The sequence below is a fragment of the Castor canadensis genome, chromosome 16 (assembly GCF_047511655.1).
Source record: "Castor canadensis chromosome 16, mCasCan1.hap1v2, whole genome shotgun sequence".
Classification (NCBI taxonomy): domain Eukaryota; kingdom Metazoa; phylum Chordata; class Mammalia; order Rodentia; family Castoridae; genus Castor; species Castor canadensis.
In genome coordinates this window covers 31,629,466-31,657,144 of record NC_133401.1, presented here as the reverse complement: position 1 = coordinate 31,657,144, position 27,679 = coordinate 31,629,466, and the positions used below count along the sequence as shown (strand labels likewise).

At 41.2% G+C, this 27,679-nt stretch overlaps 2 protein-coding genes across 2 annotated transcripts in view; one reads left to right on the top strand and one right to left on the bottom strand.

Moving 5' to 3' along the window:
- LOC141410430 (uncharacterized) overlaps positions 1 to 27,679 on the bottom strand; it is a 589,957-nt gene that overhangs the window by 110,180 nt on the left and 452,098 nt on the right. The window lies entirely within an intron of this gene.
- On the top strand, positions 16,951 to 27,067 carry LOC109680602 (vomeronasal type-2 receptor 1-like). Its single transcript, XM_074058612.1, is given in 6 exon segments — positions 16,951 to 17,151; positions 17,154 to 17,237; positions 20,504 to 20,736; positions 20,738 to 21,299; positions 24,224 to 24,433; positions 26,471 to 27,067. Coding segments are annotated over 6 exon segments (1,887 nt in total).

The following is a 27,679-nucleotide window of genomic DNA, read 5'->3' as shown; positions in this document are numbered from 1 at the left end:
ATCATTCGCAAGTAAATGGATGGAACTGGAGAACATAATTCTGAGTGAGGTTAGCCTGGCCCAAAAGACCAAAAATTGTATGTTCTCCCTCATATTCAGATATTAGATCAAGGCCAAACACAACAGGGGGACTGGACTTTGATCACATGATAAAGCGAGAGCACATTAAGGGAGGTGTGAGCATAGCTAAGACACCCAAAAATCTAGATAGCATTTGTTGTCCTCAATGCAGAGAAACTAATGCAGATACTTTAAAGTGACAGAGGCCAATAGGAGAAGGGAACCAGGAACTAGAGAAAAGGTTAGTTCAAGAAGAATTAATTTAGAAGGTAACACACATGCACAGGAAATCAATGCAAGTCGACTCCCTGTATAGCTATCCTTATCTCAACTAGCAAAAACCCTTGGTCCTTCCTATTATTTCTTATACTCTCTCTTCAACAAAATTAGAGATAAGGGCAAAATATTTTCTGCCTATTATCAAGGGGGTAGGGAGGGAGATGGAGGGGTAAGGACAGGGTGGGGGGAAGGGAGGAGAAATGACCCAAACATTCTATGCACATATGAATAAAAGAAAAAAATTGTTTTATTTGTGAATAACACCTTTTTCTGGCTAATGAAGGCACCTCCATGGACTCATTTTCTACTTCTAGGGTGGACAGCCATGTTGTATTCACACATTAATGAGGGAACTACAAGAACTGTTGAGTAGACACTTTGAAAACCTCATAAGGAACTCCTTGGTGGCCAATTCTACCTGGAATCATTTTTCTAGTAATGCTTTCTCCACAATGATAATGTCTGACCCCCCCTTAGTCTGACATATCCCTGTATATGAATATATATTATATGTATGTAAATTTTATTGACATACAATTCCATATCATAAATTTAACTCCTTTGCTCTGTACAATTCAATGCTTGGTATATGTCGACCCTTGAACATCATGGGTTTTAATTTCATGGATCCAGTCACACATGAATATTTTGGCAGGAGATTTTTGATAATTTGATAAAAACTCAGAACATGACCTGCATAATCTAGGAATATTGAAAAAATTAAATTCAGTTGTGTCATGAACACATTAAATACATGTGGATAGTAATCTTTTTATCATTTAGGTCCAAAATATATACCCATCTATTAGAAAAATGTGTAATCAAAACATGAGCAAAGCACATTAAGACTGTGCATGGCTCCATTTGCAATTGAGATGTGTAAACAAAAGTGAAGATGAAGTCTTCCATCACACTTGCACAAAATCCACCATGGCACTTGTGCACTAGTGTAATAATTTTGTTCCACCTTCTGTGGCTGTTGCAGTGAGCTCAAGTGTTGTGACATACTTGTAAAATGCCATGTGACCTCATCATTGCTGCTGTGCAGGTACTTTCATTAGTAAATTGTGTATCACAGTAGAAGTGATCTTATGCAGTACTTAAGTGTTTTTTACCATTGATAATACATATAACATATGTTAATTAAGTGTTTATGTTATCAATGAGTCTTCCAGGCAGAAGCAGACTGTTAGTAGTTAAGTTTGGGGAGTCAAAAAGTTGTGTGCTGATTTTACGACTGTGCACCCTGACCTCCATGTTACTCAAAGGTCAACTGTGTTCACAAACTTGGGCTACTGTTATTACTATATTAATTCCAGCACATTTCCAACATCTCAAAAAGAAACTCACTACAATTTCTCTCATCCCCTTCTCTCTCCAGCAACTGGCTATCACAATCTGATATCTGTCTCTACTATCTGTCTCTGTGGATTTGCCTATTCTGAGCATTTCATATGGATGCAATCATATAATATGTGACTTTTGTGTCTGGCTTCTTTCACTTAGCTTGATGGTTTTAAGGTTTAGCAACCTTGCAGCATGTATCAGAGCCTCGTTCCTGTTTTTATAGCTAAATAATATTCCACTGTATGGAAATATCTTATTTAGCTTATGCATTCATCTACTGATGAGCAGTTTGGATCTTCCCCACTTTCTGGCACTTATGAGTGTTTCTATAAACATTTGTGTGCAAGTTTTTGTACGGACATATTTTAGTTACGCATTTTGGTTTGAGTATGAAATGTCCCCCACAAGCTCATGTATTGAAGCATTGGTCACTAACTCGTGTCTCTATTTTGAAAAGTGATAAGCTCAGATTCCAAGATGGCAGCTAGAGGAAGGAAGCAGAACGTGTGCCTCCTAAAGTAAAATCTTGGAGAGATGCTGGAGATACACTTTTCAGGAAAAACCACCAAGAAGAGGCAAAACTTTGACTCCTCCGCACCACCAGCCTGTGCATAGCATCTCCACTTCATGTTAAATAGAGAAACCAGGAGGGCTTCCATGCCACCACCAGATGGCAGCACCCAGACAGCTTGGGAAGAAGCAGACCACAGGGTGAACTAAGTGGCATGCGGTACTCCCACAGACAACCCTGGGCCAGATCAGTATAGCCCCCTGGACAGACTGACTCCCACCCAGGGAAAAGAGAAAAAAAACCTGAATAATAAGCAATAACAACAACAACAAAAAAACACATAGCAAAGAGGGCAGGGCACCCTGAGCACTGAAGGTGGGGAGGGGAAATCCCTCACAACAAGCTGGCTGGAGAAGGCAGGAGCGGCAGCACACACCCAGCAACCAGGAGCAGGAAAGCTTGTAAAAGTGGCAGTGGGAGGAAAACTCCACAGGAGAGGGGGGAAGACCCACTTCCCACATGAGCTGTAAATAAACAAGCTGGCCGGAGAAGGCAGGAGCAGCAGCACATGCCCAGCAATCAGCAGCAGGAAAGCTTGTCAAAGTGGCAGTGGGAGGAAAACTCCATAGGAGAAGGGGGAAGACCCACTTCCCATGTGAACTGTAAATAAACATGCAGGTCTGAGAAAGCTGGTGCAGTGTCACCTCCCCCAGTATGCCTGGAAAGGGGAAAGCTTCTAGCAGTGATGGTTGTGCCTGGGAGAACTCTAAGTAAACAAAGCCTGAGGGGCTAGGTAAGTGTTAAGCTTACTTCTGAGATCTGCATAAATAAAGCCTCCAGCAACAGCAGGCTGACAGCAGCAGCAGGCGAGCCACAGCCTCAGATAGCCATTCACAGAACTGTCTCCAGACTCTTTTTTTTTCTCTCTTCCTTTGATGAGACAACAACCAAACTACACCTGCATGTTGAAAAACTTACTGAAACTGTTTTGCATTTGAACTTGGGACACTTTGTGGTGTTTTTTTTTCTTTTGTGTTGTTTTGTTTTATTTTGTTTTCCCCTTTGATGAGACAATGACAGAACTACTTCTGAAACACCATCTCCAGGACTGGAAGCTGAGGGACAAACACCAAAATTATTAAGACTGAAACTTTATTGCATTTGAACTTGGAGATTTTTAAAAAATTATTATTATTTTATTTTATTATTTATTTATTTATTATTAATAATTTTAATCCTCTCTCTGTCTCTCTAATGCCTGTCCAGCTTTCTGTTGATTAGTACAATATCTCTCCCTGTTTATATCTTTGAAACTTTTGTTTGTATGTTTGTCTTGTTTTTTTTCTAGTTTTGTTTGTTTATTTGTTTATCCCTTTTTCTTTAACTTCTTTGCTTTCCATCTCACCCCACCCTTCCATTCTAAATATCACCATTGTTATTATTACAAGCTAGAAAATACTTAATTGCACACAGTACAGGGACAATAACAATACCAAGGGCAATGATGGGAAGACAGAAAAAACAGGGAAACCAGTTTCCCCACAGCAAAAAATTAGTACAGGAACCAGAGGGAAAGGAAGAAAACAGATACTCAGATCCAGACTCCAACAAAATGAAGATAAACTATGCCAAAGAACCTAATGAAGTCCACAAGAAAAATCTAAAACAATAAATACTACAGGTAATCCATGAGAATTTTATAGAGATGATAGTGGATATGGTCAACCAAAATGTACAGGAAACACTCAATACATTGCAAGACAAAAAAGTAGATAATTTGAAAAAGCACAAGAAGAAATAAAAGAAACCATAGAACCACTGTATAAGCACCAAGGTGAAATAAAGAACATGATCAATAAAGAGATAAATGAACTCAGGACAAAAATAGACAACATTAAAGAGGAAGGGACTCAGGATATGGAAAACCACAGAAAAAAGAAAGAAACAGAATTGCAAAGCAAAATGGAAGGCCAATCCAGCAGAATAGAACAAACAGAAGACAGAATCTCAGAACTTAAAGATGAAATGGTAATTAAAGAAAAAACCAAAGAACTATTAGATAAACAACTCAAGACCTATGAAAAGAAAATGCAAGAACTCACTGACTCCATCAAAAGACCAAACCTAAGAATCATGGGCATTGAAGAAGGAGAAGAGGTGCAAGCAAAGGGATGCATACTATATTCAACAAGATAATAACAGAAACTTTCCCAAATCTAGAGAAATCTACTCCCATACAGATGCAAGAGGCCTCCAGAACACCAAACAGACCAGACCAAAATAGATCTACCCGACAGCATATTACCATTAAAACAACAAATTCAGAGATGCGAGAAAGAATATTGAAGGCTGTAAGAGAGAAAAAACAAATAACATACAAAGGTAAACCAATCAAAATCACAGCAGACTTCTCAACAGAAGCATTAAAAGCAAAAAGAGCTTGGGGTGAGATCTTCCTGGCACTGAATGAAAATAACTTCAATCCCAGGATATTCTACCCAACAAAAACTATCATTCAAAATAGATGGAGCAATAAAAGTCTTCCATGATAAGCAGAAATTATGTGACCACAAAGCCACCACTAGAAAAGATTCTTCAAGGGATTCTGCACACAGCAAGTGAAACCCAACATAACCACGAAAGGGCAGGCAGCACCAAACTACAGGAAAAGAAAAAACAAGAAAGTAGAGAGTAACCTCAACTTAGGTACACACAATCAAACCTTCAAACAACTAAGAAAACTAAATGACAAGAATCACCACATATATCAGTACTAACACTTAATGTTAATGGACTTAATTCCCCCATCAAAAGGCATCGTTTGACAAACTGGATTAAAAAGGAAGATCCAACAATTTGTTGCTTACAAGAGACCCATCTCACTGACAGAAATAAGCATAGGCTTAGGATGAAAGGCTGGAAGAAGAGTTACCAAGCCAGTGGTCCCTGAAAACAGGCAGGAGTAGCAATACTTACCTCTGACACAGTAGATTTCAAACCTACATTGATCAAACGAGATAAAGAAGGACATTCCATACTAATAAAAGGAGCAATAGACCAAAAGGAAATAACAATTATTAACCTATATGCACCCAATGTCAATCCACCCAATTTCATCAAACATACCCTGAAGGACCTAAAAGCATATATTAAGTCCAACACAGTGGTTGTGGAGACTGTAACACCCCATTATCATCAATAGATAGGTCATCCAAACAAAAAATCAATAAAGAAATCCTAGATCTAAAATCTACAGTAGATCAAATGGAACTACTTGATGTCTACAGAACATTTAATCCAACTTCTACACAATATACATTCTTCTCAGCAGCCCATGGAACCATCTCCAAAATATATCATATCCTAGGGCACAAAGCAAGCCTCAGCGAATATAAGAAAATAGAAATTGTGCCATCCATTCTAAATAACCACAATGCAATAAAACTAGAACTCAACAACAAAAGTAAACAAAAAACATGCAAACAGCTGGAAACTGAATAACTCATTGCTTAATGAACAATGGGTCATTGATGAAATAAAAGAGGAAATTAAAAAGTTCCTGGAAGTCAATGAAAATGAAAACACAACCTACCAGAACATATGGGACACAGCAAAGGCAGTCCTGAGAGGAAAGTTTATAGCCATGAGTGCAAATATTAAAAAGACTGAAAAAGCCCAAATCAATGATCTAATGATACATCTCAAACTCCTAGAAAAACAAGAACAAGCAAAACCCAAAAAAATAGAAGGAGAGAAATAATAAAAATAAGAGCTGAAATCAATGAAATAGAAACAAACAAAAAAAACCATACAAAGAATTAATGAAACAAAAAGTTGGTTCTTTGAAAAAATAAAGAAGATCGACAGACCCTTGGCAAACCTGACTAAAATGAGGAGAGAAAAAACCCAAATTAGTAGAATTAGGAATGCAAAAGGAGAGATAAAACAAACACCATGGAAGTCCAGGAAATCATCAGAGACTACTTTGAGAACCTATATTCAAATATATTTGAAAATCTAAAAGAAATGGACAGATTTCTAGATACATATGATCTTCCAAAACTGAACCAAGAGGAAATTAATCACCTGAATAGACCTATAACACAAAATGAAATTGAAGCAGCAATCAAGAGTCTCCCCAAATAGAAAAGTCCAGGACTGATGGATTCTCTGCTGAATTCTATTAGACTTTTAAAGAAGAACTGACACCTACTCTCCTTAAAGTGTTCCACAAAATAGAAAGGAAAGGAAAACTGCCAAACACCTTTTATGAAGCCAGTATTACACTTATCCCAAAACCAGGCAAAGACACCTCCAAAAAGGAGAACTATAGGCCAATCTCCTTAATGAACACTGATGCAAAAATCCTCAATAAAATAATGGCAAACCGAATTCAACAACACATCAACAAGATCATTCACCACGACCAAGTAGGCTTCATCCCAGGAATGCAGGGGTGGGTCAACATATGAAAATCAATAAATGTAATAAATCACATTAACAGAAGCAAAGACAAAAACCACTTGATCATCTCAATAGATGCAGAAAAAGCCTTTGATAAGATCCAACACCATTTCATGATAAAAGCTCTAAGGAAACTAGAAGTAGAAGGAAAGTACCTCAACATTATAAAAGCTATATATGACAAACTACAGCCAGCATTATACTTAACGGAGAAAAACTGAAACCATTCCCTCTAAAATCAGGAACCAGGAGAATTCCAAGATGGCGGCTAGAGGTAGGAAGCAGAAAGCGACCCTCCTATAGTGAAATCTTGGAGAGACGCTGGAGACACACTTTGCAGGCATAATCACCGAGAAAAGGCATAACTTTGACTCCTCCACATCTCCAGCCGGCGCAGAGAATCTCCACTTCACGTTAAACGGAGAACCGAGGAGGGCCCCCAGGGCCGCCAGTGGCCGGCGCCCATACGGCTTGGGAAGACGCAGACCAGGTGAGCTTTGTGGTACCGCGGTTCCCCCACAGACAAGCCTGGGCCAGAGCAGCATAGCCCCCTGGACAGACTGACCTCCACCCGGGAAAAAAAGAGAAACTGAGTACTAAGCAATAAGAACAGTTAAGACACGCTGGAAAGAGGGTGGGGCGCCCTGAGCGCTGAAGATTGGGGGAAGGGAATCCTTCCCGGGACTGTAAATAAACGAGCCGGGCGGGCCGGAGAGGCTCTAGCGGGAGCGGGGCGCGCCCAGCAACCAGGAGCGGGGACGCTTGTGAGAGGAGGGAAGACCCACTTCCCACGTGAACTGTAAATAAACACGCAGGCCTGACAATGCGGGGCAGTGTCACCTTTCCCAGTGCTTGGAAAGGGGAAAGGCTGTAGCAGAGGCCCCCCGCACAGGAGAACTCTGAGCAAACAAAGCCTGTGGGACCAGGTGAGCGCTAGCTCACCCCAGAGATCTGCATAAATAACGCCACCAGCTACAGGCTGAGAGCAGCAGGCAGGCAAGCCACAGTTGCAGATACCACTGTCAGAACTGTCTCCAGACGCTTTTTTTTCTGTTTCTCCCTACCTTTGATGAGAGAACAACCGAATTACACCTGCAAGCCGAAAAACTTACTGAAACTGTATTGCATTTGACCTGGGGACACTTGGTGGGGCTTTAGTGTGTGTGTGTGTGTGTGTGTGTGTGTGTGTGTGTGTGTGTGTGTAGTTTTGTTCTACTTTATGCATCCCCTTTGATGAGACAACTACAGAACAACATCTGAGGCACCAACTCCAGGACTGGAGATTGAGACGGACACCCAAATTATTAAGACTGAAACTGCATTGCATATAAACTTGGAAGGTTTTTTGGGTTTTTTTTTAATTTTCAATTTTCCATTTTATTTTAATTCATTTTTATATATAGATATTACTTTCATTTACTTATTTTTTATTTTTTTATCTTTGATTTTCAATCCTCTCTCTGTCTCTCTAATGTCTGTTCAGCTTACTGTCGATTAGTACACTAACGCTCCCTGTTTATACCTTTGAAACTCTCTTGTCTGATACCTTGTTCTGCTTTCTCCCTCTTGTCTGTATATTTGTTTTCCCCTTTTCCTTAACTTCTTGCTTTCCATCTCAGCTCACTCTTCCATTCTAAATATTACCATTGTTATTATTACAAACTAGAAAATACTTAATTGCACACAGTACAGGGACAGTAACAACACCAAGGACAATGACGGGAAGACAGAAAAAACAGGGAAACCAGTTTCCCCATAGCAAAAAATTAGTACAGGAACCAGAGGGGAATGAAGAGAACAGAAACTCAGATCCAGACTCCAACAAAATGAAGATAAACTATGCCAAAGGACCCAATGAAGCCCACAAGAATAATTTAAAAGAAGACATATTACAAGTACTCAATGAGAATTTTATAGAGATGATACTGGATAGGGTCAACCAAAATGTACAGGAGACACTCAAGAAATTCCAAGACAATAAAAATAGAGAATTTGAAAAAGCAAAAGAAGAAATAAAGGAAACCATAGAAGCACTGTATAAACACCAAAGTGAAAGAGAGAGCACAATGAATAAACGGATAAATGAACTCAGGACAAAAATAGACAACATTAAAGAAGAAAACTGCCAGGATATGGAAAACCTCAGAAAAAAGAACGAAACAGAACTGCAAAACAAAACAGAAGGTCAATCCAGCAGAATAGAACAAACAGAAGACAGAATCTCAGAACTCGAAGATGAAATGGTAATTAAAGGAAAAACTGAAGAACTATTAATTAAACAACTCAAGACCTGTGAAAAGAAAATGCAAGAACTCACTGACTCCATCAAAAGACCAAACTTGAGAATCATGGGCATCGAAGAAGGAGAAGAGGTGCAAGCGAAGGGAATGCGTAATATATTCAACAAAATAATAACGGAAAATTTCCCAAATCTAGAGAAAGATATTCCCATACACATGCAAGAGGCCTCCAGGACACCAAACAGACCAGATCAAAATAGAACTACTCCACGACATATCATCATTAAAACAACAAGTTCAGAAACTAAGGAAAGAATATTGAAGGCTGTAAGAAAGAAAAAACAAGTAACATACAAAGGTAAACCCATCAAAATCACAGCAGACTTCTCAACAGAAACATTAAAAGCAAGAAGAGCGTGGGGTGTGATCTTCCGGGCACTGAATGAAAATAACTTCAACCCCAGGATACTCTACCCAGCAAAGCTATCATTCAAAATAGATGGAGCAATAAAAGTCTTCCATGATAAGCAGAAACTAAAACAATATGTGACCACAAAGCCACCATTACAAAAGATTCTGCAAGGGATCCTGCACATAGAAAGTGACACCCAACTTAACCATGAAAAGGCAGGCAGCACCAAACCACAGGATAAGAAAAAGCAAGACAGTAGAGAGTAACATCAAGTTAGGTACACACAATCAAACCTTCAAACAACTAAGATAACTAAATGGCAGGAATCACCACATACCTATCAGTACTAACACTTAATGTTAATGGACTTAATTCACCCATCAAAAGACACCGTTTGACAAAATGGATTAAAAAAGAAGATCCAACAATTTGTTGCTTACAGGAGACTCATCTCACCGACAGAAATAAGCATATGCTTAGGATGAAAGCCTGGAAGAAGATTTACCAAGCCAATGGCCCCCGAAAACAAGTAGGAGTAGCAATACTTATCTCTGACAAAGTAGACTTCAAACCTACATTGATCAAATGAGATAAAGAAGGACATTCCATACTAATAAAAGGGGAAATAGACCAAAAGGAAATAATAATCATCAATCTGTACGCACCCAATATCAACGCACCCAATTTCATCAAACATACCCTGAAAGACCTAAAAGCATATATAAACGCCAACACAGTGGTTGTGGGAGACTTTAACACTCCATTATCACAATAGATAGGTCATCCAAACAAAAACTCAATAAAGAAATCCAAGATCTAAAATATGCAATAGATCAAGTGGACCTATGTCTACAAAACATTTCATCCAACCTCTACACAATATACATTCTTCTCAGCAGCCCATGGAACCTTCTCCAAAATAGATAATATCCTAGGGCACAAAGCAAGCCTCAGCAAATATAAGAAAATAGAAATAATACCATGCATACTATCTGACCACAATGCAGTAAAAGTAGAACTCAACAACAAAAGCAAAGACAAAAAACATGCAAACAGCTGGAAACTAAAAAAAATAACTCATTACTTAATGAAGAATGGATCATCGATGCAATAAAAGAGGAAATTAAAAAGTTCCTAGAAGTCAATGAAAACGAAAACACAACCTACCGGAACCTATGGGACACAGCTAAGGCAGTCTTGAGAGGAAAGTTTATAGCCATGAGTGCATATATTAAAAAGATTGAAAGATCCCAAATCAATGACCTAATGATACATCTCAAACTCCTAGAAAAACAAGAACAAGCAAATCCCAAAACAAATAGAAGGAGAGAAATAATAAAAATAAGAGCTGAAATCAACGAAATAGAAACCAAAAAAACCATACAAAGAATTAATGAAAGAAAAAGTTGGTTCTTTGAAAAAATAAACAAGATCGATAGACCCCTGGCAAACCTGACTAAAATGAGGAGAGAAAAAACCCAAATTAGTAGAATTAGGAATGCAAAAGGGGAGATAACAACAAACACCATGGAAGTCCAGGAAATCATCAGAGACTACTTTGAGAACCTATATTCAAATATATTTGAAAATCTAAAAGAAATGGACAGATTTCTAGATACATATGATCATCCAAAACTGAACCAAGAGGAAATTAATCACCTGAATAGACCTATAACACAAAATGAAATTGAAGCAGCAATCAAGAGTCTCCCCAAAAAGAAAAGTCCAGGACCTGATGGATTCTCTGCTGAATTCTATCAGACCTTTAAAGAAGAACTGATACCAACCCTCCTTAAACTGTTCCATGAAATAGAAAGGGAAGGAAAACTGCCAAACACATTTTATGAAGCCAGTATTACACTTATCCCAAAACCAGGCAAAGACACCTCCAAAAAGGAGAACTATAGGCCAATCTCCTTAATGAACATTGATGCAAAAATCCTCAACAAAATAATGGCAAATCGAATTCAGCAACACATCAAAAAGATTATTCACCACGACCAGGTAGGTTTCATCCCAGGGATGCAGGGGTGGTTCAACATACGAAAATCAATAAACGTAATAAACCACATTAACAGAAGCAAAGACAAAAACCACTTGATCATCTCAATAGATGCAGAAAAAGCCTTTGATAAGATCCAACATCATTTCATGATAAAAGCTCTAAGAAAACTAGGAATAGAAGGAAAGTTCCTCAACATTATAAAAGCTATATATGACAAACCTACAGCCAGCATTATACTTAACGGAGAAAAATTAAAACCATTCCCTCTAAAATCAGGAACCAGACAAGGATGCCCACTATCTCCACTCCTATTCAACATAGTACTGGAATTCCTAGCCAAAGCAATTAGGCAAGAAGAAGGAATAAAAGGAATACAAATAGGTAAAGAAACTGTCAAAATATCTCTATTTGCAGACGACATGATCCTATACCTTAAAGACCCAAAAAACTCTACTCAGAAGCTTCTAGACATCATCAATAGCTATAGCAAGGTAGCAGGATATAAAATCAACATAGAAAAATCATTAGCATTTCTATACACTAACAATGAGCAAACGGAAATAGAATGTATGAAAACAATTCCATTTACAATAGCCTCAAACAAAATCAAATACCTAGGTGTAAACCTAACAAAAGATGTGAAAGACCTCTACAAGGAAAACTATACACTTCTGAAGAAAGAGATTGAGGAAGACTATAGAAAGTGGAGAGATCTCCCCTGCTCATGGATTGGTAGAATCAACATAGTAAAAATGTCGATACTCCCCAAAGTAATCTACATGTTTAATGCAATTCCCATCAAAATTCCAATGACATTCACTAAAGAGATTGAAAAATCTACTGTTAAATTTATATGGAAACACAAGAGGCCACGAATAGCCAAGGCAATACTCAGTCAAAAGAACAATGCAGGAGGTATCACAATACCTGACTTCAAACTATATTACAAAGCAATAACAATAAAAACAGCATGGTACTGGCACAAAAACAGACATGAAGACCAGTGGAACAGAATAGATTATCCAGATATGAAGCCACACAACTATGAGCAACTTATCTTTGACAAAGGTGCTAAAAATATACAATGGAGAAAAGACAGCCTCTTCAACAAAAACTGCTGGGCAAACTGGTTAGTAGTCTGCAAAAAACTGAAACTAGATCCATGTATATCACCCTATACCAAGATTAACTCAAAATGGATCGAGGATCTTAATATCAGACCCCAAACTCTTAAGTTGATACAAGAAAGAGTAGGAAATACTCTGGAGTTAGTAGGTATAGGTAAGAACTTTCTCAATGAAACCCCAGCAGCACAGCAACTAAGAGATAGCATAGATAAATGGGACCTCATAAAACTAAAAAGCTTCTGTTCATAAAAAGAAATGGTCTCTAAACTGAAGAGAACACCCACAGAGTGGGAGAAAATATTTGCCAATTATACATCAGACAAAGGAGTGATAACCAGAATATACAGGGAACTTAAAAAACTAAATTCTCCCAAAACTAATGAACCAATAAAGAAATGGGTATGTGAACTAAACAGAACTTTCTCAAAAGAAGAAATTCAATAGGCCAAAAAACACATGAAAAATGCTCACCATCTCTAGCAATAAAGGAAATGCAAATTAAAACCACACTAAGATTCCTGTTACCCCTGTATTCCTGTTAGAATAGCCATCATCAGCAACACCACTAACAACAGGTGTTAGTGTGGATGGGGGGAAAAAGGAACCCTCTTACACTGCTTGTGGGAATGTAAACTAGTACAACCACTCTGGAAAAAAATTTGGAAGCTACTTAAAAAGCTAAACATTGATCTACCATGTGATCCAGCAATACCACTCTTGAGGATATACCCAAAAGACTATGCCACAGGTTACTCCAGAGGCACCTGCACACCCACGTTTATTGCAGTACTATTCACAGTAGCCAAGTTATGGAAACAACCAAGATGCTCCACTACTGACAAATGGATTAAGAAAATGTGGTATTTATACACAATGGAATTTTATGCAGCCATGAAGAAAAATGAAATGTTATTATTCGCAGGTAAATTTATGGAACTGGAGAACATAATTCTGAGTGAGGTTAGCCTGGCCCAAAAGAACAAAAATTGTATGTTCTCCCCCATATGCAGACATTAAATCAAGGGCAAACACAACAAAGGGACTGGACTTTGATCACATGATAAAGCGAGAGCACACTAAGGAGGTATGAGAATAGGTAAGACACGTAAAAAACTAGATAGCATTTGTTGCCCTCAGCACAGAGAAACTAAAGCAGATACTTTAAAGCAACTGAGGCCAACTAGAGAAAAAGTTAGATGAAGAAGAATTAACCTAGAAGGTAACACACATGCACAGGAAATCAATGCGAGTTAACTCCCTGTATAGCTATCCTTATCTCAACTAGCAAAAACCCTTGGTCCTTCCTATTATTGCTTATACTCTCTCTTCAACAAAATTAGAGATAAGGGCAGAAAAGTTTCTGCCAGGTATTGAGGGGGTAGGGGGGAGAGGGAGGGGGCGGAGTGGGTGGTAAAGGAGGGGATGGGGGCAGGGGGGAGAAATGACCCAAACATTGTATGCATATATGAATAATAAAAATAAAAAATAAGAAGAATAAAAAAATTTCTGACACTTAAAAAAAAAGAAAAGTGATGAAAACTCTAGGAAGTGGGGCCTATCTGGAGGAAGTAGGTCATTGGGTTCTTGTCCTTGGGGGTCTATATTTTGCCTGGATCACTTATTCTCTTGCTCTCTCTCTCTGCTTCCTGGCTGCCATGAGGTAAGCTACTTTGCTCCCCCACATGGTCTTGCTGCCATGGTGTTCTTCCTCACCACAGGGTCACAGCAATGAGCCAGCCAAGCATGGACTGAAACCTCTGAAACTGTGAGCCAAAAAAAAATCCTTCCTAGGTTGTTTTTGTCAGGTATTTGGTTCAGTGACAAAAGGTCTGACTAACATGGTATGTACTGAGCAAAGGAGTTATGGCTCCTATAATAACACAATGTTTCACATTTTGAATATGTACAAGGTTATTTCTTTTTCTTTTTCTTTTCTTTTGCTGGCACTGGGGTTTGAACTCAGGGCCTTGTGTTTGCCAGGCAGGCACTCTAGCACTTGAACCACACCCCAAGTCCTATCTTTGTGGTTTTTTGAGACAGAATATTGCTATGCAATCCTGACTGATTGTGAATTTGTGATCCTACTGCCTTGGCTTCCTGAACACTGGGATTACAAGCATGCAGGAACACGTTCAGTCAAGACTGTTTTGCAGTGGCAGCATCATCTTACATTCATCTACCAGCAATGTGTGAGGGTTCCAATTCTTCTACATCCCCACCAACATTTATTTTCTTGTTTAAAAGAGATTATACCCACCCTAGTAGATATGAACGGGTGTCTCCTTTACCTGTTCTTGAGGCTGTGTGTTCTTGAGGCTGAGAATGTTGAGCATCTTCCTTCTGGCACAGAGAGCTTTGGCCACGTTTTATGGGATTGTAAGGATCAACTCTCCTGTTCTTTGCTGGGGAGTTTTTCACAGCCTAGCACTCCTACCCTGCCTGACCCTGGCCTCCCTAACATCAGAAATGCATCAGCTGAGCTGGGACTGCACATGTCCTGTCCCTCCTGAGACCCTGGGCTTTGTGGCCCTGGGCCACCTGCAGCTCTGGGGACGTCCCTATCTCCTGCTGTTGCCAGGTGAAGCACCAGGTGTTGGGCTCTGCCTCTTGTGTCCTCCTAGGACCTCTTTCCGACAAAGTGACTTGGGGACCTTGAGCACAGCTGCTCTTTGGCTTGCAGCCTCCTCAGGATGCTGTCAGGACCACTGACTCCTTCTCTGAAGCCTGCAGATGATGCTTAGAGCAGTGACTCTAGCTGTAGAAGGGCACTAAGTTACAAATGAAAGAAGTAAAACTTTTAATGATCCTGGGATTTACTGACCACCCAGTGCCAGCTCAGGAACTCTGTTCTCCCCATGGTCTGCAAGCCTGGAATTCCCAGTGTGGCCCTAGCACCAGGTCTTAGGTGGATGGGAAAACCCCAGATAAAAGCCCTTGTCACTGCCCAGCATGGTCCCACATAGGGGCTGTAATGTCCCTGGTTGTCTAGCCCCATGGCAAGCATGTGGCTGTGTGCCCTGCTTCCCACTCTCCTGAACTCTGTCTCCAGGGCCACCATTTCTAGACAAACATGATGGCAGTTGCCATGGACGAGTCCCCACTTTAATTGTCCAGGGGATGTGGTAGTGGGAGCCAGCTTCTCCATCTTCCAATTCTATAATGTTACCTTATTGGATTTCACAGCTTCACCAGCTGGGCTGGCCCATTCAAGATAAGTGTTGTGTGGGATGGATGTGATGAATGCTCACAGGGCCTTCAAGTGGGTTTCCTGAAGCCTCAGGTAGTGGCTGATTCTTAGAATCCTAGCTGGATGTCTAGGGTCATATTGTCTTTCTGAATCCCGTGGGTCTGCTGATTTCTCAGCATCTCTCTCAGTTTTTTTTTTTTTCTTTCTTGTCTGCACCGGACCCTGAAATGCCGGATGGTCATGTGATATGACCTCTACTGGATCTCTACTGGATGGATTCCATGGGTCAGACAGAAATTCTCTCTCTTGTTTACCCTTGGCGCTTAGAACGGGGCCTAGGTATATTTGTTTTTTTTCAGTCAATAAACGTGGAATGAATGAATCTTTTCCTGAGTCATCAGCCCCTGAGGTTCTTCTCTTCCTGTATTCCCTTCTTTCCCATTGACACGATCTGCATTGTCTTTCCCAACCTTTGTTTGCAGACAGGAGTTCCCAAGACAGTCCCTTTGACTATTCTTTAAAAAATGTTTATGTTTAGTTTTATTAAAAATTGCCAAAGTGGCTGGGTGTGGTAGAACATAACTTATCCCAGCACTTGGGAGGCTGAGGCAAGAGGGTCATGAGTTTCAGGTTAACCTGAGCTACTTAGTGAGAAACAGTCTGAAAATACTAAAAAAGTGTTTTCCAAAATAACTGTAACCATTTTGTATTCCCACCAGAGACTTGCAGTTCCATACTCTCACCATCTGTTGATACTGCCATGTTATTTATTTATTTAGCGGTACTGAGAATTGAACCTAGGAGCTTATACATGCTATGCAGACACTGTTATGCTTGTGCTACTCCCCAAGCCTGGTATGTTAAATTTTAATTTAGTGAACAATAATTATATATTTGTTGGGGGTACCATGTGATATTTTTATAATATATAGTGTATGTATTATAAAATGACTAAATCAAAGTAATCAATATTTCCATCACTTCACATACTTGCCCATTTTTAGTCATGAAAGCATTTATAACCTACTCTGTTATGAACTTTGAAATATATATCAATTACTATTAATTGTCAAAACCGTGCTTTGCAATAGATCTGGAAATATCTCCCTCATGTTTATCTGAAACTTTTTCCCTTTGACTAATATCTCCATATACCTTCTATCCCCTTCTGAATTTTGCTGCTATCATATGAGAGAAATGCTATCATTCCTCTTATCTATATACTTACATACCTAGAAGTCGCTGACTGTATTCATTCCTTCTTCATCTGCTCCCATCTTAAGTGATGAACATGGTATCTCTTTCCCTCAGTGTTTCCATGTGGGGCTACTGGGTGGCTCAGGGTTTCGTCTTTGCCATCAAGGAAATCAACAGGTATATCCACCTGTTTCCCAACCTGACACTGGGCTTCTCCATCTGCAACTCTGGGGACTCAGTGCATGGAACCCTCCATGAGATGATGGGCTTTATCATGGGGCAGGAGGAGCCCATCTCAAACTATAGGTGTGGGTCTGGCCCACCCCCCAGGCTGCCCTGGTGGGGGACACATGGTCAGCCCTGTCTGTCTCCATGGCTAGGCTTCTTGGGATCTACAAGTTTCCACAGGTGAGTCCTTGTTCTTTCCCATACAATAATGCTGGTAATGAGGTTGATGCTGATGGGGACAATATTGAGCAGCTCCACTGTGAGGCCAGGTTCCTTGTTTAAACTCTCCATGCCTGACATAACTGTCCTCACCATCTCTTGTTTTGAAAGAACTGTCATCCCACTGCATTGAGAGAATATTGACCTTTAGATAACAATCACTGAGGGGTCCAAGCTCATCCACTGGAAGGGGGGAGTGGGGTTGCAGTTAGGATTTGAATCCAGGCATTTGCATTCATACCATCAGCTTCACCTCCACCCCACAGGTGTTTCCTGAATCCAGGCTCTCAGTGTCATTCCCACAATGGCCATCATACTCAACTGTCACCTTTTCTTTTCAACTCATATACATATATACATGTAGAGGGGTGTATATGTGTGTGTGTGTGGTATTGGGGATTGAACTCAGGACACTGCAAATGTAGGCAAGTGCTCTACCACTTGAGCTATCTCCCAGTTCTTTTGCTTTTTGTGTGTTTTTAAGATAGGGTCTCATGCTTTTGCCCAGATGGCCAAGGATTGTGATCTTCCCACCTCAGAATCTCATGTAGATGGGATTATAGACATATTCAGTCATGCCTAGCACATCTCATATTTTTAACAAGTGAACTGAGATTTCATTTGCATAGAACACAACTCACCCATTTAAGGAAAATACTTCAGTGGTGTTTAGCATGATTTAAGTTCTGCAAATACTGTCACAATCAATTTGAGAATATTTCCCCCACCTTGTAAAGAAATTCCAATCCCATTGGTCACCACATCCCATCACTCCCTCCCCTAAATCAACCACTAACCTACTTTGTTTTTGCTTTGGATTTGACTTTTATGGACATATCTAAGAATAGGATTACATAATAGTCTTATGGACTATTCTTTGTTCATTGAGCAATATTATTCTTTCATTGAGCAAGTCTTTAGGTTCATCCATGCTTCACTTCTTTTTATCGACAATATTCCATTGTATACATACATCACATTTTGTTTGTCCCATTCATCAGTTCATTGGTCTTTGAGCATTCCTCTTTTTGGCTCTCAGGGATGCTGTTTCTGTAAACATTTATGCGTGCTTTTGTATGTTTATAGAGTTTCAATGCTTTTGGGTACATGGGTAGAAATTCTGGGACAAATGGCAATTTCATATAACCAATTCATGAATTGTCAAAATGCTTTCCAAAGGCACTTTGTTAGCTCTTCATCACTGTGATAAGATTCTCAGAGAAACAACTTAAAGGAGAAAAGATTTATTTTGGCTCATGTTTTCAGAGGTCCACTCCAAGCTAATGACTGTGATGTTTCTGGGCACATAGTGAAGTAGAGCATAAATACTGTGGGGTGTGGTAGACAGAGCTGCTTACCTCATGGTGACCAAGAAGCAGAGAGAGGAAGGGTCAGGGGACAAGATACATTTTTTCAAATCATGGGCCCAGTGATGTATATCCTCTAACTAGGTTCTGCCTCCTACTCTCCACCACCATCTCCCAATAATGATACCATATTATGAATTCATGAAGGCATTAATCCATTGATTAGTTCAGATCCCTCAGGATGACCTCCAAAGGCCATCAGTTGTCATTTAAGCCCCTATCTCTTGAGCCTTCAGGGAATATCTCAGATTCAACCCCTAACAGATCTTTTTTTTTTTTTTGGTGGGTCTGGGGTTTGAACTCTGGGCTTCATGCTTGCAAAGCAGACCCTCTACCACTTGAGCCACACCTCCATTCCAGATCATTTTCCATATTACAGGGTTTCTATATAAAATACTGGATCCTCACTTAAATTTAGGTTTCAGAGAAACAGTGAAAAAATTTAGCATAAATTTGTCCCAATATTTGTATTAAAATACTATTGTTAAAGAGTAACAAGTGTGTTTCTTGGAATAAATTTTCCTAAAAAGTATTTATTGCTTATCTAAATTCCAAATGTAACTGTATATCTTGTATTTTGATTTGCAAAATCTGGCAACCCTACCTGTGTGAAATGAAGTCTGAGCTTTTACATTAAGAATATAACCATTATAGCCAGTTTAATTACTACCCTCTGATGGTAGGAGAAGATTTTGCACTCAGATAAGGAAGTTCAAGACTCATCCATTCTAGATATCCAGATACTGAAAAATTGCATTCTGCACCTCATCCATGGGCCCAAAGCAAATGCAGACACAGAACTCTGCTGGCCACATCACACAGGGCTCTTTCTCCTCTGGGACATGGCATAGCCTCTTCCATAACAGAGCAGCAAACAAGTGAAAACTGACACATCAGAATCCTTGGCATATGTGGTACCACAAGGATCATAAAATGGCAAGGTGACAAGGGCTCATCTCAAATGATTGTCATCACCAATGAAGAATAACCTACCAGGCTTGTGCAAACCAGAATCAGACTCAGCCTGGCTGAGAAGCAGAAATAGAAAACAATATAAGGTGGGAAAGGTGGGAGGCTGAGTTGATCAGGTAAGTTTCAGGCTTATTCAGGAGGCACAGGTGCTTTGTCTGCACTGAGCCAGTGAGGGGCATACAGCATCTCAGTGAACTCCAGAACTCTCAAAGCATCTTGTCCAAGAACTCTCATGAAAACTCTCCTATGACAAGAAATGCTCACATGGCAAAGATTCAACTAGGTGGTAAATGAGGTAATCAGAGGATGGCGATGCTGATTCAAGCATTGGTATTTAAAAAAGAATGTGATCCAGGACTTTGCTACTCAAAAGTGTAGATGGAGAATTGTCATCAGCTGGGAGGTGGTTTGAGGTGCAGATTCTGGGGCTTCCTTCCCAAACAGCCTCAAACCTTCACAAAGCTCCTGTTAGCCTTGGAGACCCTTTGGACTGGGCCATCTGACAACAGTCTCAACAGTCTCTCATGGTCCTCAAGAAATGATCTCTCTCTCTGTCTCATTTTTGGTGGGACTGGGGCTTGAACTCAGGGCTCCACACTTGCAAAGCAGGCACTCTATTACTTGAGCCATGCCACCAGTTCAAGAAATGGCTTGATTATAGCTCTGCCCCAACTCAGGTGACCAGAGGTCATTTTTGTAGGAACACAGATATGCTTGGGATGCAGAACTTCAAGCAAAAATACTGGGAACACATTTATGCAACCTGGGCAGATTGGCTAACCTTTCTGTGTTCTATTTCTGCTTGAGTTCCTTTGTTGAAACCTGATGATCAGACTGTGCTGAGTCCTGGTTTTTACCCTTCTTAATTGCCTGGCCCTTCCTTAACAGATCAGTTACTCATCCACACTGCCAAGCCTCAGCGACAAGACTCAGTTTCCATCCTTCCTTCAGACCATGGTCAGTGACCTCACAACCTCCCATACAGTAACTGAGCTAGTGCTCTACTTTGGATAGTCCTGGGTGGGCATCCTGGCCCAGAATGATGACTTTGGACAGCAGGTCAGCTCACTGGTCAACCAGGAACTGAGCCAGGCTGGTGTCTGTATTGAGTTCAACTCCAAATCCCTTCTCAGGAATCCCAGAGAAGATAGAAGCTATTGTTCAGAAGATGCAGAGTTGCATCGCCACAGTCGTTCTGGTATTTCTGAGTAACTTAAATTTCCAGCTCATCCTGCAGGACTTGCTGGGCCTCCATGTCATGGGCCAGATCTGGGTCAGCAAGGATGTACTGCATATGGTGATTGCCCTGATGGTGCTAGGCATCTCCCAGATTCTGTGGGGCTCATTTGGACTTCAGCATCGCATCAACCAGGCAACAGGGTTCCCTGGGTTCCTTGCTCACCTGCACCCCAGTCGGACCCCAGAAGACATGTTTATAAAGGGGTTTTGGGAGGCCAACTTCAGGTGCACCTGGTCCAGTAGGAACATCACAGTGGTAGAAAGTATCTGGCTCTGCACAGGGAATGAGGGTCTGACAGGCCATGAGTATCCTTTCCAGGAAGTGAGTGAAGTTGATGTTGCCTACCCAGCTGCCTACATAATCACCCATAACCTGCATAATTTGATGGCCTGTGAGCACAGAGGTGGGATGTGTGCAGACCCTCAGCACTTCCAGCCCTGGCAGGTGAGAGAGAAACATATGACATGGGTGATTCAGGGAAAGATAGACAAGAGGACACTTATTCTGGCTAAGATACAGGGCTGGAGTCAAGACTGGGTCCTTCAGTAAGAATGCCTTCTCTTTGCAGTCAGCATATCTCTTAGCAGGAACATTTAATAAGGAGTCCAGAGTCCATGTTTGCTGTCTGTCCAGAAAAGTCTTGTTTTATTGGGATTGTTCAATTTGGAAATACAGGCTGCTTAATGTAAGTCAAGTGTCAGATAAACAGGAAATAGATGTTTTTAGTGTGTGTCCCAAATTTAGGTTTTGATAATGAATAGTCTTAATAGACATGTGCTGGAGATTTGAGTTTCAGATAAATATAAAATGCATTTTAGTATTAGTGTATTCTAAATATTGCATAGGATATGCTAAAAAGAGTCATTTTCTTTTTTCTCTCCTTTGAGACAGGGTCTCAGTATGTAGTCCAGGCTGGCCTCGAACTCATGATCCTCAGGCTTCTGGCTTCTGAGTGCTAGGATTATAGATGTGAGCCACTAAGCCTGGCAAACAGTCATTCCTTTATCAGAAATTCAAATTTAACTGAGACTCCTGCATATTTTTTGGCAATTCTACATCCATGTATGAATATCAGTAACCTCATCACAAAATCGAATGAAACAATAGGCATTTCCTAAGGCTATTGGCACATAATGGTATCTGTACATTTAAAGACCTTGGGTGCTGGTGGAGTGGCTCAAGTGGTACAGCGCCTACCTAGCAAGCATGAGGCCCTGATTTCAAACCCAAGTACCACAAAAAAATACCTTGGGGATGGAAGTTATCCCTAGTAGACCTACTGGCTCTCTATTCCCTCCCTGAGTGAAGCTGGGCTGCCTTAGTAGCTGCTGCTGTCTGGGGAGCCATCTGGCAGAACTTGTTAAGCTTGAGTCTTTGTTTCTGAGGTGCTTCATTTGCAAAGGAGAGACAATGTTAATTCTACTTAATTGGATCTCTATGAGGATTAATGAAGCCAAGTACATTAAGCACTTGGAACACAGCCTGGCATGTAGTACATCCTGAATTAATTACATTCTCTTACTATAATTCAGGCCATCCACAGAATCCAACTGAAGGAATAATTCTGATTCTCTGTATACCTAGGTACCATGACCTTCAGCACGGATGGATGATCCTAGGGTATGATCATGAACTTGTGAGCAGAAGCAACACCAACAGGTGCCTGCCCACAATGCTCTTCAGGGGAAATCAATTCCCCAAATCTCCTCCAAGAAGGAGCTGGTGAGAAAGTGATTTCCTCAGTCCCATCTAACTGGCCACTTTGTTTGCATGTAGGGTTGTCAGATATATGGTCATGAATTAACTAAGACTTCCCATACTTGGGCCTCCCCATGTCTATATTGGAAGTGCCTTCTGCTCTTGTTTGTGTCCAGCTGTGCTCCTGGTCAGTTTTCTTCTGCAGACCCTAGAAGCCCTCTTGTCCATCTCTACTTCAGTACTATGATCACACACGTCATGCAAACTTACTTTAAAAAATAATGTATCTTGCAGTCTTTCCCCACCCTTGCTAATCACATAGATATGCTTCCTCACCCCTTCTGCCAAATGTTTAAATATATATAATGCTCAATCAGTGGGATCTCCCATTGAATGTACCAAGTGGTGATGCTCCTTTGGCCTTCACAGCCACCCTGAGAGGAAGGATCACAGGTAGGATTAATTTCTGACCATTTCTAAAGAACCCTGAAGTTGGTGGGCACACTGACCTTGGTAAAGCCAGGCTAGTGGCCCATTATGAGCAGCACAAGTGTCTGTAAGTTTCTGGATTTTAGCTGTCATCCTCTATCACAATCATCACTTTCTGATGGGAGGTAAAACAGGAAGGCAGCAAGAGCACCTTCTCCAGCCTACTCTAAAGTACGTTGACAATTGAGGCCCAGAGTGAAAGTAAAGATATATATATATATATATATATATATATATATATATATATATATATAAAACTGTGCCACACACACACACACACACACACACACACACACACGCACACACACATATAAAACGGTGCCTGGGATGGACAATGATGATTATTGGCTTTTTGGTATAGAGAGATATTAAAAAAATGCATTAGGTTAGGTATGGTAGTATTCACCAGCACTCTGAAGGCTGAGGCAGGATGACTGTGAGTTTGTGGGTGACATAGAAAGACCTTTAGATAGAAAGACCTTATCTAAAAAAAAGTATGAATATAGCCATGTCAGTTTTTGTGTTGTGAAGATGAGAGTAGATGAGATGGGGAGTTAGTGAAGGAACTGGAAGGTCAGTAACATATTTGTGAGAACCTATCTGAGCTCCAGACTGGAAGATGAAAATAAGCTGATGCAGGAAGAGAGTGATAGAGGTCCAGATGGCAACAGCAGCACATGTCAAGGCTCTAGCATAGAAACAAGCAAGAAGAGTCACCTATCTGAGACAGAGAAAGAGCCACTCAGTTAAATGATTGGGAGATATAGTTTAGGCAGGTCCAGTCTGTAGAAGTCTTGCTGAGGTTTGGATTCTACTCCAAGTGCTGTGGAAAGGCCAAGGATGGGTGTGAACAGCCAATGAGTCCCTGGAGTCAGGGCCACATTGTGACATTTTTAGCTTTCTTTCTCCAATGAAAAAAATATTAATGTTTAACTTTATGTGTGCCTTGTTACAAAGATAAATTTAATCTGGATTATTGTATATTCATCATTACTTTATTAAAATTTTCTCCTGATTTTATAAGAAGTTAAATTTAGAACATGTTAGCCTCTGCAAATATCACAGACTGCTTGTGCCTCCTTATCCTAATGGATAAGTTGGCCCTGCCTGGAGCTGCCTCTGTTCATTGCAGTAGCCAATAGCCTGTGGCCATTGTCCACAATGTTACCTTTCCTCCCCAGCGTCTTCATCACCTCAGGAAGGTGCACTTCAAGACTCCTGATGGGAGTGAGATTATGTTTGATGCCAATGGAGATTTAGTTATAAAATTTGACATCTTCCAAGGGAAGAAGACCCTGGAGAGCCTATTCCATTTGGTCCACATAGGCACGATTGACCCTCAAGCCTCTTCTGGGAACAGAATGCCCATCCATTTGAAGGAGGATGTCCAGGTGAGTTGCTTGGATGCACAGGTGACCCCTGTACTTGTGTATTAGGGTCAGAGGGAAACACAGAGCCACAGAGGTTGTATTAGAATCTGCATCAGGAGTTTTTTCTTAGAGTATTTTTCACTGTGTCTGTATTCAGGATCTTCTCTGTGAAAAGGCAAAGCATTTACCTATGAAGGTAGAAATACGCTTCTCCAAACACATTTTCATGGAGCATCTGGGAGGTGGGATGAACAAGTGTTCTTATTTTATTAACAAACTCAGTTGCTATCTTGGGGCAGGTGTGTATGGGTGTCAACTCTGGCCACCATCATGGACGTGTCCACTCCCTCCTGTGACCTTGCCTAATTTTGTTCTTGGTGGCATCCCCTTTCAATATTGGCCTTAAGGTTTCCAAGTCAGTCAGGCTTCCATTTTTGGATTCTTGAAACCCAGAGGACACAGGCAAAGGGTTCAGAGGATTTTATTGAAGTTTCTCTCAGCAGGCTTGAGCTGGGGAGGGTCTTCTTTTCACTTCTGAGGTAAGGAGAAAACCTTGCATCTCACATATCTGTCTAAGGTGTGAATAAACTAAAACCAATTAAGTTGCAAACTTTTAACAAAAAATTTAAATTGCAAAATTTAAATGGATGAATTGTATGATAGGTGAATTATATTTCAATAAATCTAGTACTAAAAAAGAATTATCAATCAATTACAAAATGTGGACTTTATTATATCCTGATTTTAAAAAGATCAAACTATTCAAAGAGATATTACAGATTGAAACACCAAATCATGCATGATATAAGGGAGTTATTATTGGGTTTTTGTTTTAATAATAGGATTATGGCTATGTTAGAAAATGGTCTTTATCTTCTGGAATTACATAAAGTACATGAAATGGTACAGAGTTTGGGATTTGTTTTCAAATGATACAAAATGGCAGAATAGCTTGAGAGAACTAGCCATGAGTCCATGGGGACATGGAAGCTCATTTTCCTCTGCTGTCTGATTTGTATATGTTTAAATTCTCCTTAATAAAACGTTTTCTGAAAACTTCATAAAATATGCAAACAAGAACAGGGAATGGTGGATCCACTCTGTACAGAAACATGGTGGGACCAATGCAGGGGAGACATAATCATGCAGTGTGAAAAGTGTGTGAAAAACTCCTCACTGCAAGTACCTGGCTGAGCTTCAGAGCACAGTGACAGGCCCACATTTCATGTGGGAAGGAGGCCTCATCTCAGTCACATGGACACCTCACCTTGGGGAGCTGCAAGAACAGGTCTACATGAAAAGGCAATCCAAGACTCTGTTTCCAATTTAGCTGAAAAAAACTCCATACATCATGAAGTACCAAATAATTTATGAATGCTGCTTGCCTTCACCCAATCAACAGAAACGCACAGATATTGTCATAAAACTTAAATATTTGTTTTTGGGTCAGGTACAGTGGCTCAAGCCTGTATTCCCAGGTACTGAGGTGTTGAGTGGGGTGGGGGGGAAGATGAAGGGTGTGTATTGGGGGGGGGTTATAGACAGACCTCAATCTCAACAGACAAGTGGGGTGTGGTAGTTGAAGACTATAATTCCAGCTGAGTGAATGGTATAAGGACTGTGTTCCCAGGTCTGCATAGGGTGTAGAGGGGGACCTAAAGCAAAAAGGGGTAGGACGGGAAGTATGATTCAAGCGGTAGAGTGCCTGATTTGCAAGGGTGAAATCCTGAGTTCAAACCGCAGTCTCACCAAAAAAAAAAAAAAAAAAAAGGGGGCAAGGCTAGAGTTGTGGCTTAAGTGGTAGAGCATTTGGCGCAAGGCCCTGAGTTCAAACCCCAGTACAGCGCAACCCCCCAAAACAGCCCCATAAACATGTCTTTTTTGTACATTTTGGGCTTGTTTTATTTGGGAGTCTTAGACTTGACTGGAAGGTGAATAGCACACACTTATCTGCACATCTGGAGCCCCAGCCTCTCTGGCAGAGCCGCGCCCCACAGGGCTCAGTCTGTCGCCGCAGCGCCTTCTGGGAGACGTAGTCCTGCGTTGTCCATGTCCAAGAAAGCTCTCTGGGAAGAGGCCGAGACAATCGATGGACTACAACTCCTAGAAGGCCTTCCGCAGAGTAGAGGCCAACGTTCGCAACCAAGGGCAGTCAAGAGTAATGTCCACTCCTTGAGTCTTCGACTGAATACTTTTAGAGATCTGGACGTCTGCCCGATGATGGTTTCTAGGACTTTAGGAGAATACATCTCTCCGTTTGTAGTACAGGCCTCCCCAGCTAGGACTGCAACTCCCAGAGAACCCGTCTGCCGTAAAGGCACGTCGCGCACTCCCCAGTTGGTGGCTACCAGATTGCCTCGTGGGAAATGTAGTCTGTGCAGACGGTTGACAAATGGACGGACAGGCCCGACGGACTATCACTCCCAGAATACTCCATACGTCATAGTCCCTGCTACGCTCTGCCATTGGTCAGCACACCGCGCGAGGGCTTCTGGCCATGGTGGTTCCACTTTCCATCAAGCGCGGAGGTCCGTGGTGAGGGACTGCTGGATAGCTGTCCAGGAGGTCCTAACCCAGGCCTGTGGAGGGTTGCGCTCGGCCTGTCCGCCTAGGCCCTTCCAGCTGCGGAGTCGCAGCGGCTCCGGGACGGTCTGATGCAAATGGATCTCGCAGGCCGAGTCGGGGGGCGTGTCGGGTGCGAGGACCTGCGGCTGGGGTGGCGGCGTTGAGGAAAGCGGGGAGTTGGCGGGACAGACAGACCCACGACTCTCTCACCTTCCTAAGACCTCGCTCTCTCTGCAAGTCTGAAGAGAGGATGGCCGTGGGGCTCCCTGCAGCCCGCCCCCGGGTGAGTGGCCGCTTTCTTCCTCCCCACGGCTGCTCTTGGACACCACCTTGTTCACATCGCCAACCCAGGCCGAGTGACTTTCCCAGACTGACCGCCAGCAACCCCCTCCCTCCTCCTCACTTCCACGCAGCCCAGCATTTCGGACGAGGAGGGAAACATGAGGAAGAAAACCCGAGTCGTTCCCTAAAAGCCCTTAAGTCAATCAGTGGACGGGCATGGTGGTTCCAGCCTGTAATCTCAGCTCTCTGGAGGCTGAGGCAGGAGGATTGCGAGTTTTTGAGCAGCCTGGGCTACAGAGACTGTAAAAAACAACAAGCAAGGACACCTTCCAGCAAGGAAAGTAAGGTTCTAAATGACTTTAGCTACCACAAACTTTTTTTTTTTTTTTTTTTGGTGAGACTGAAGTTTGAAGTCAGGGC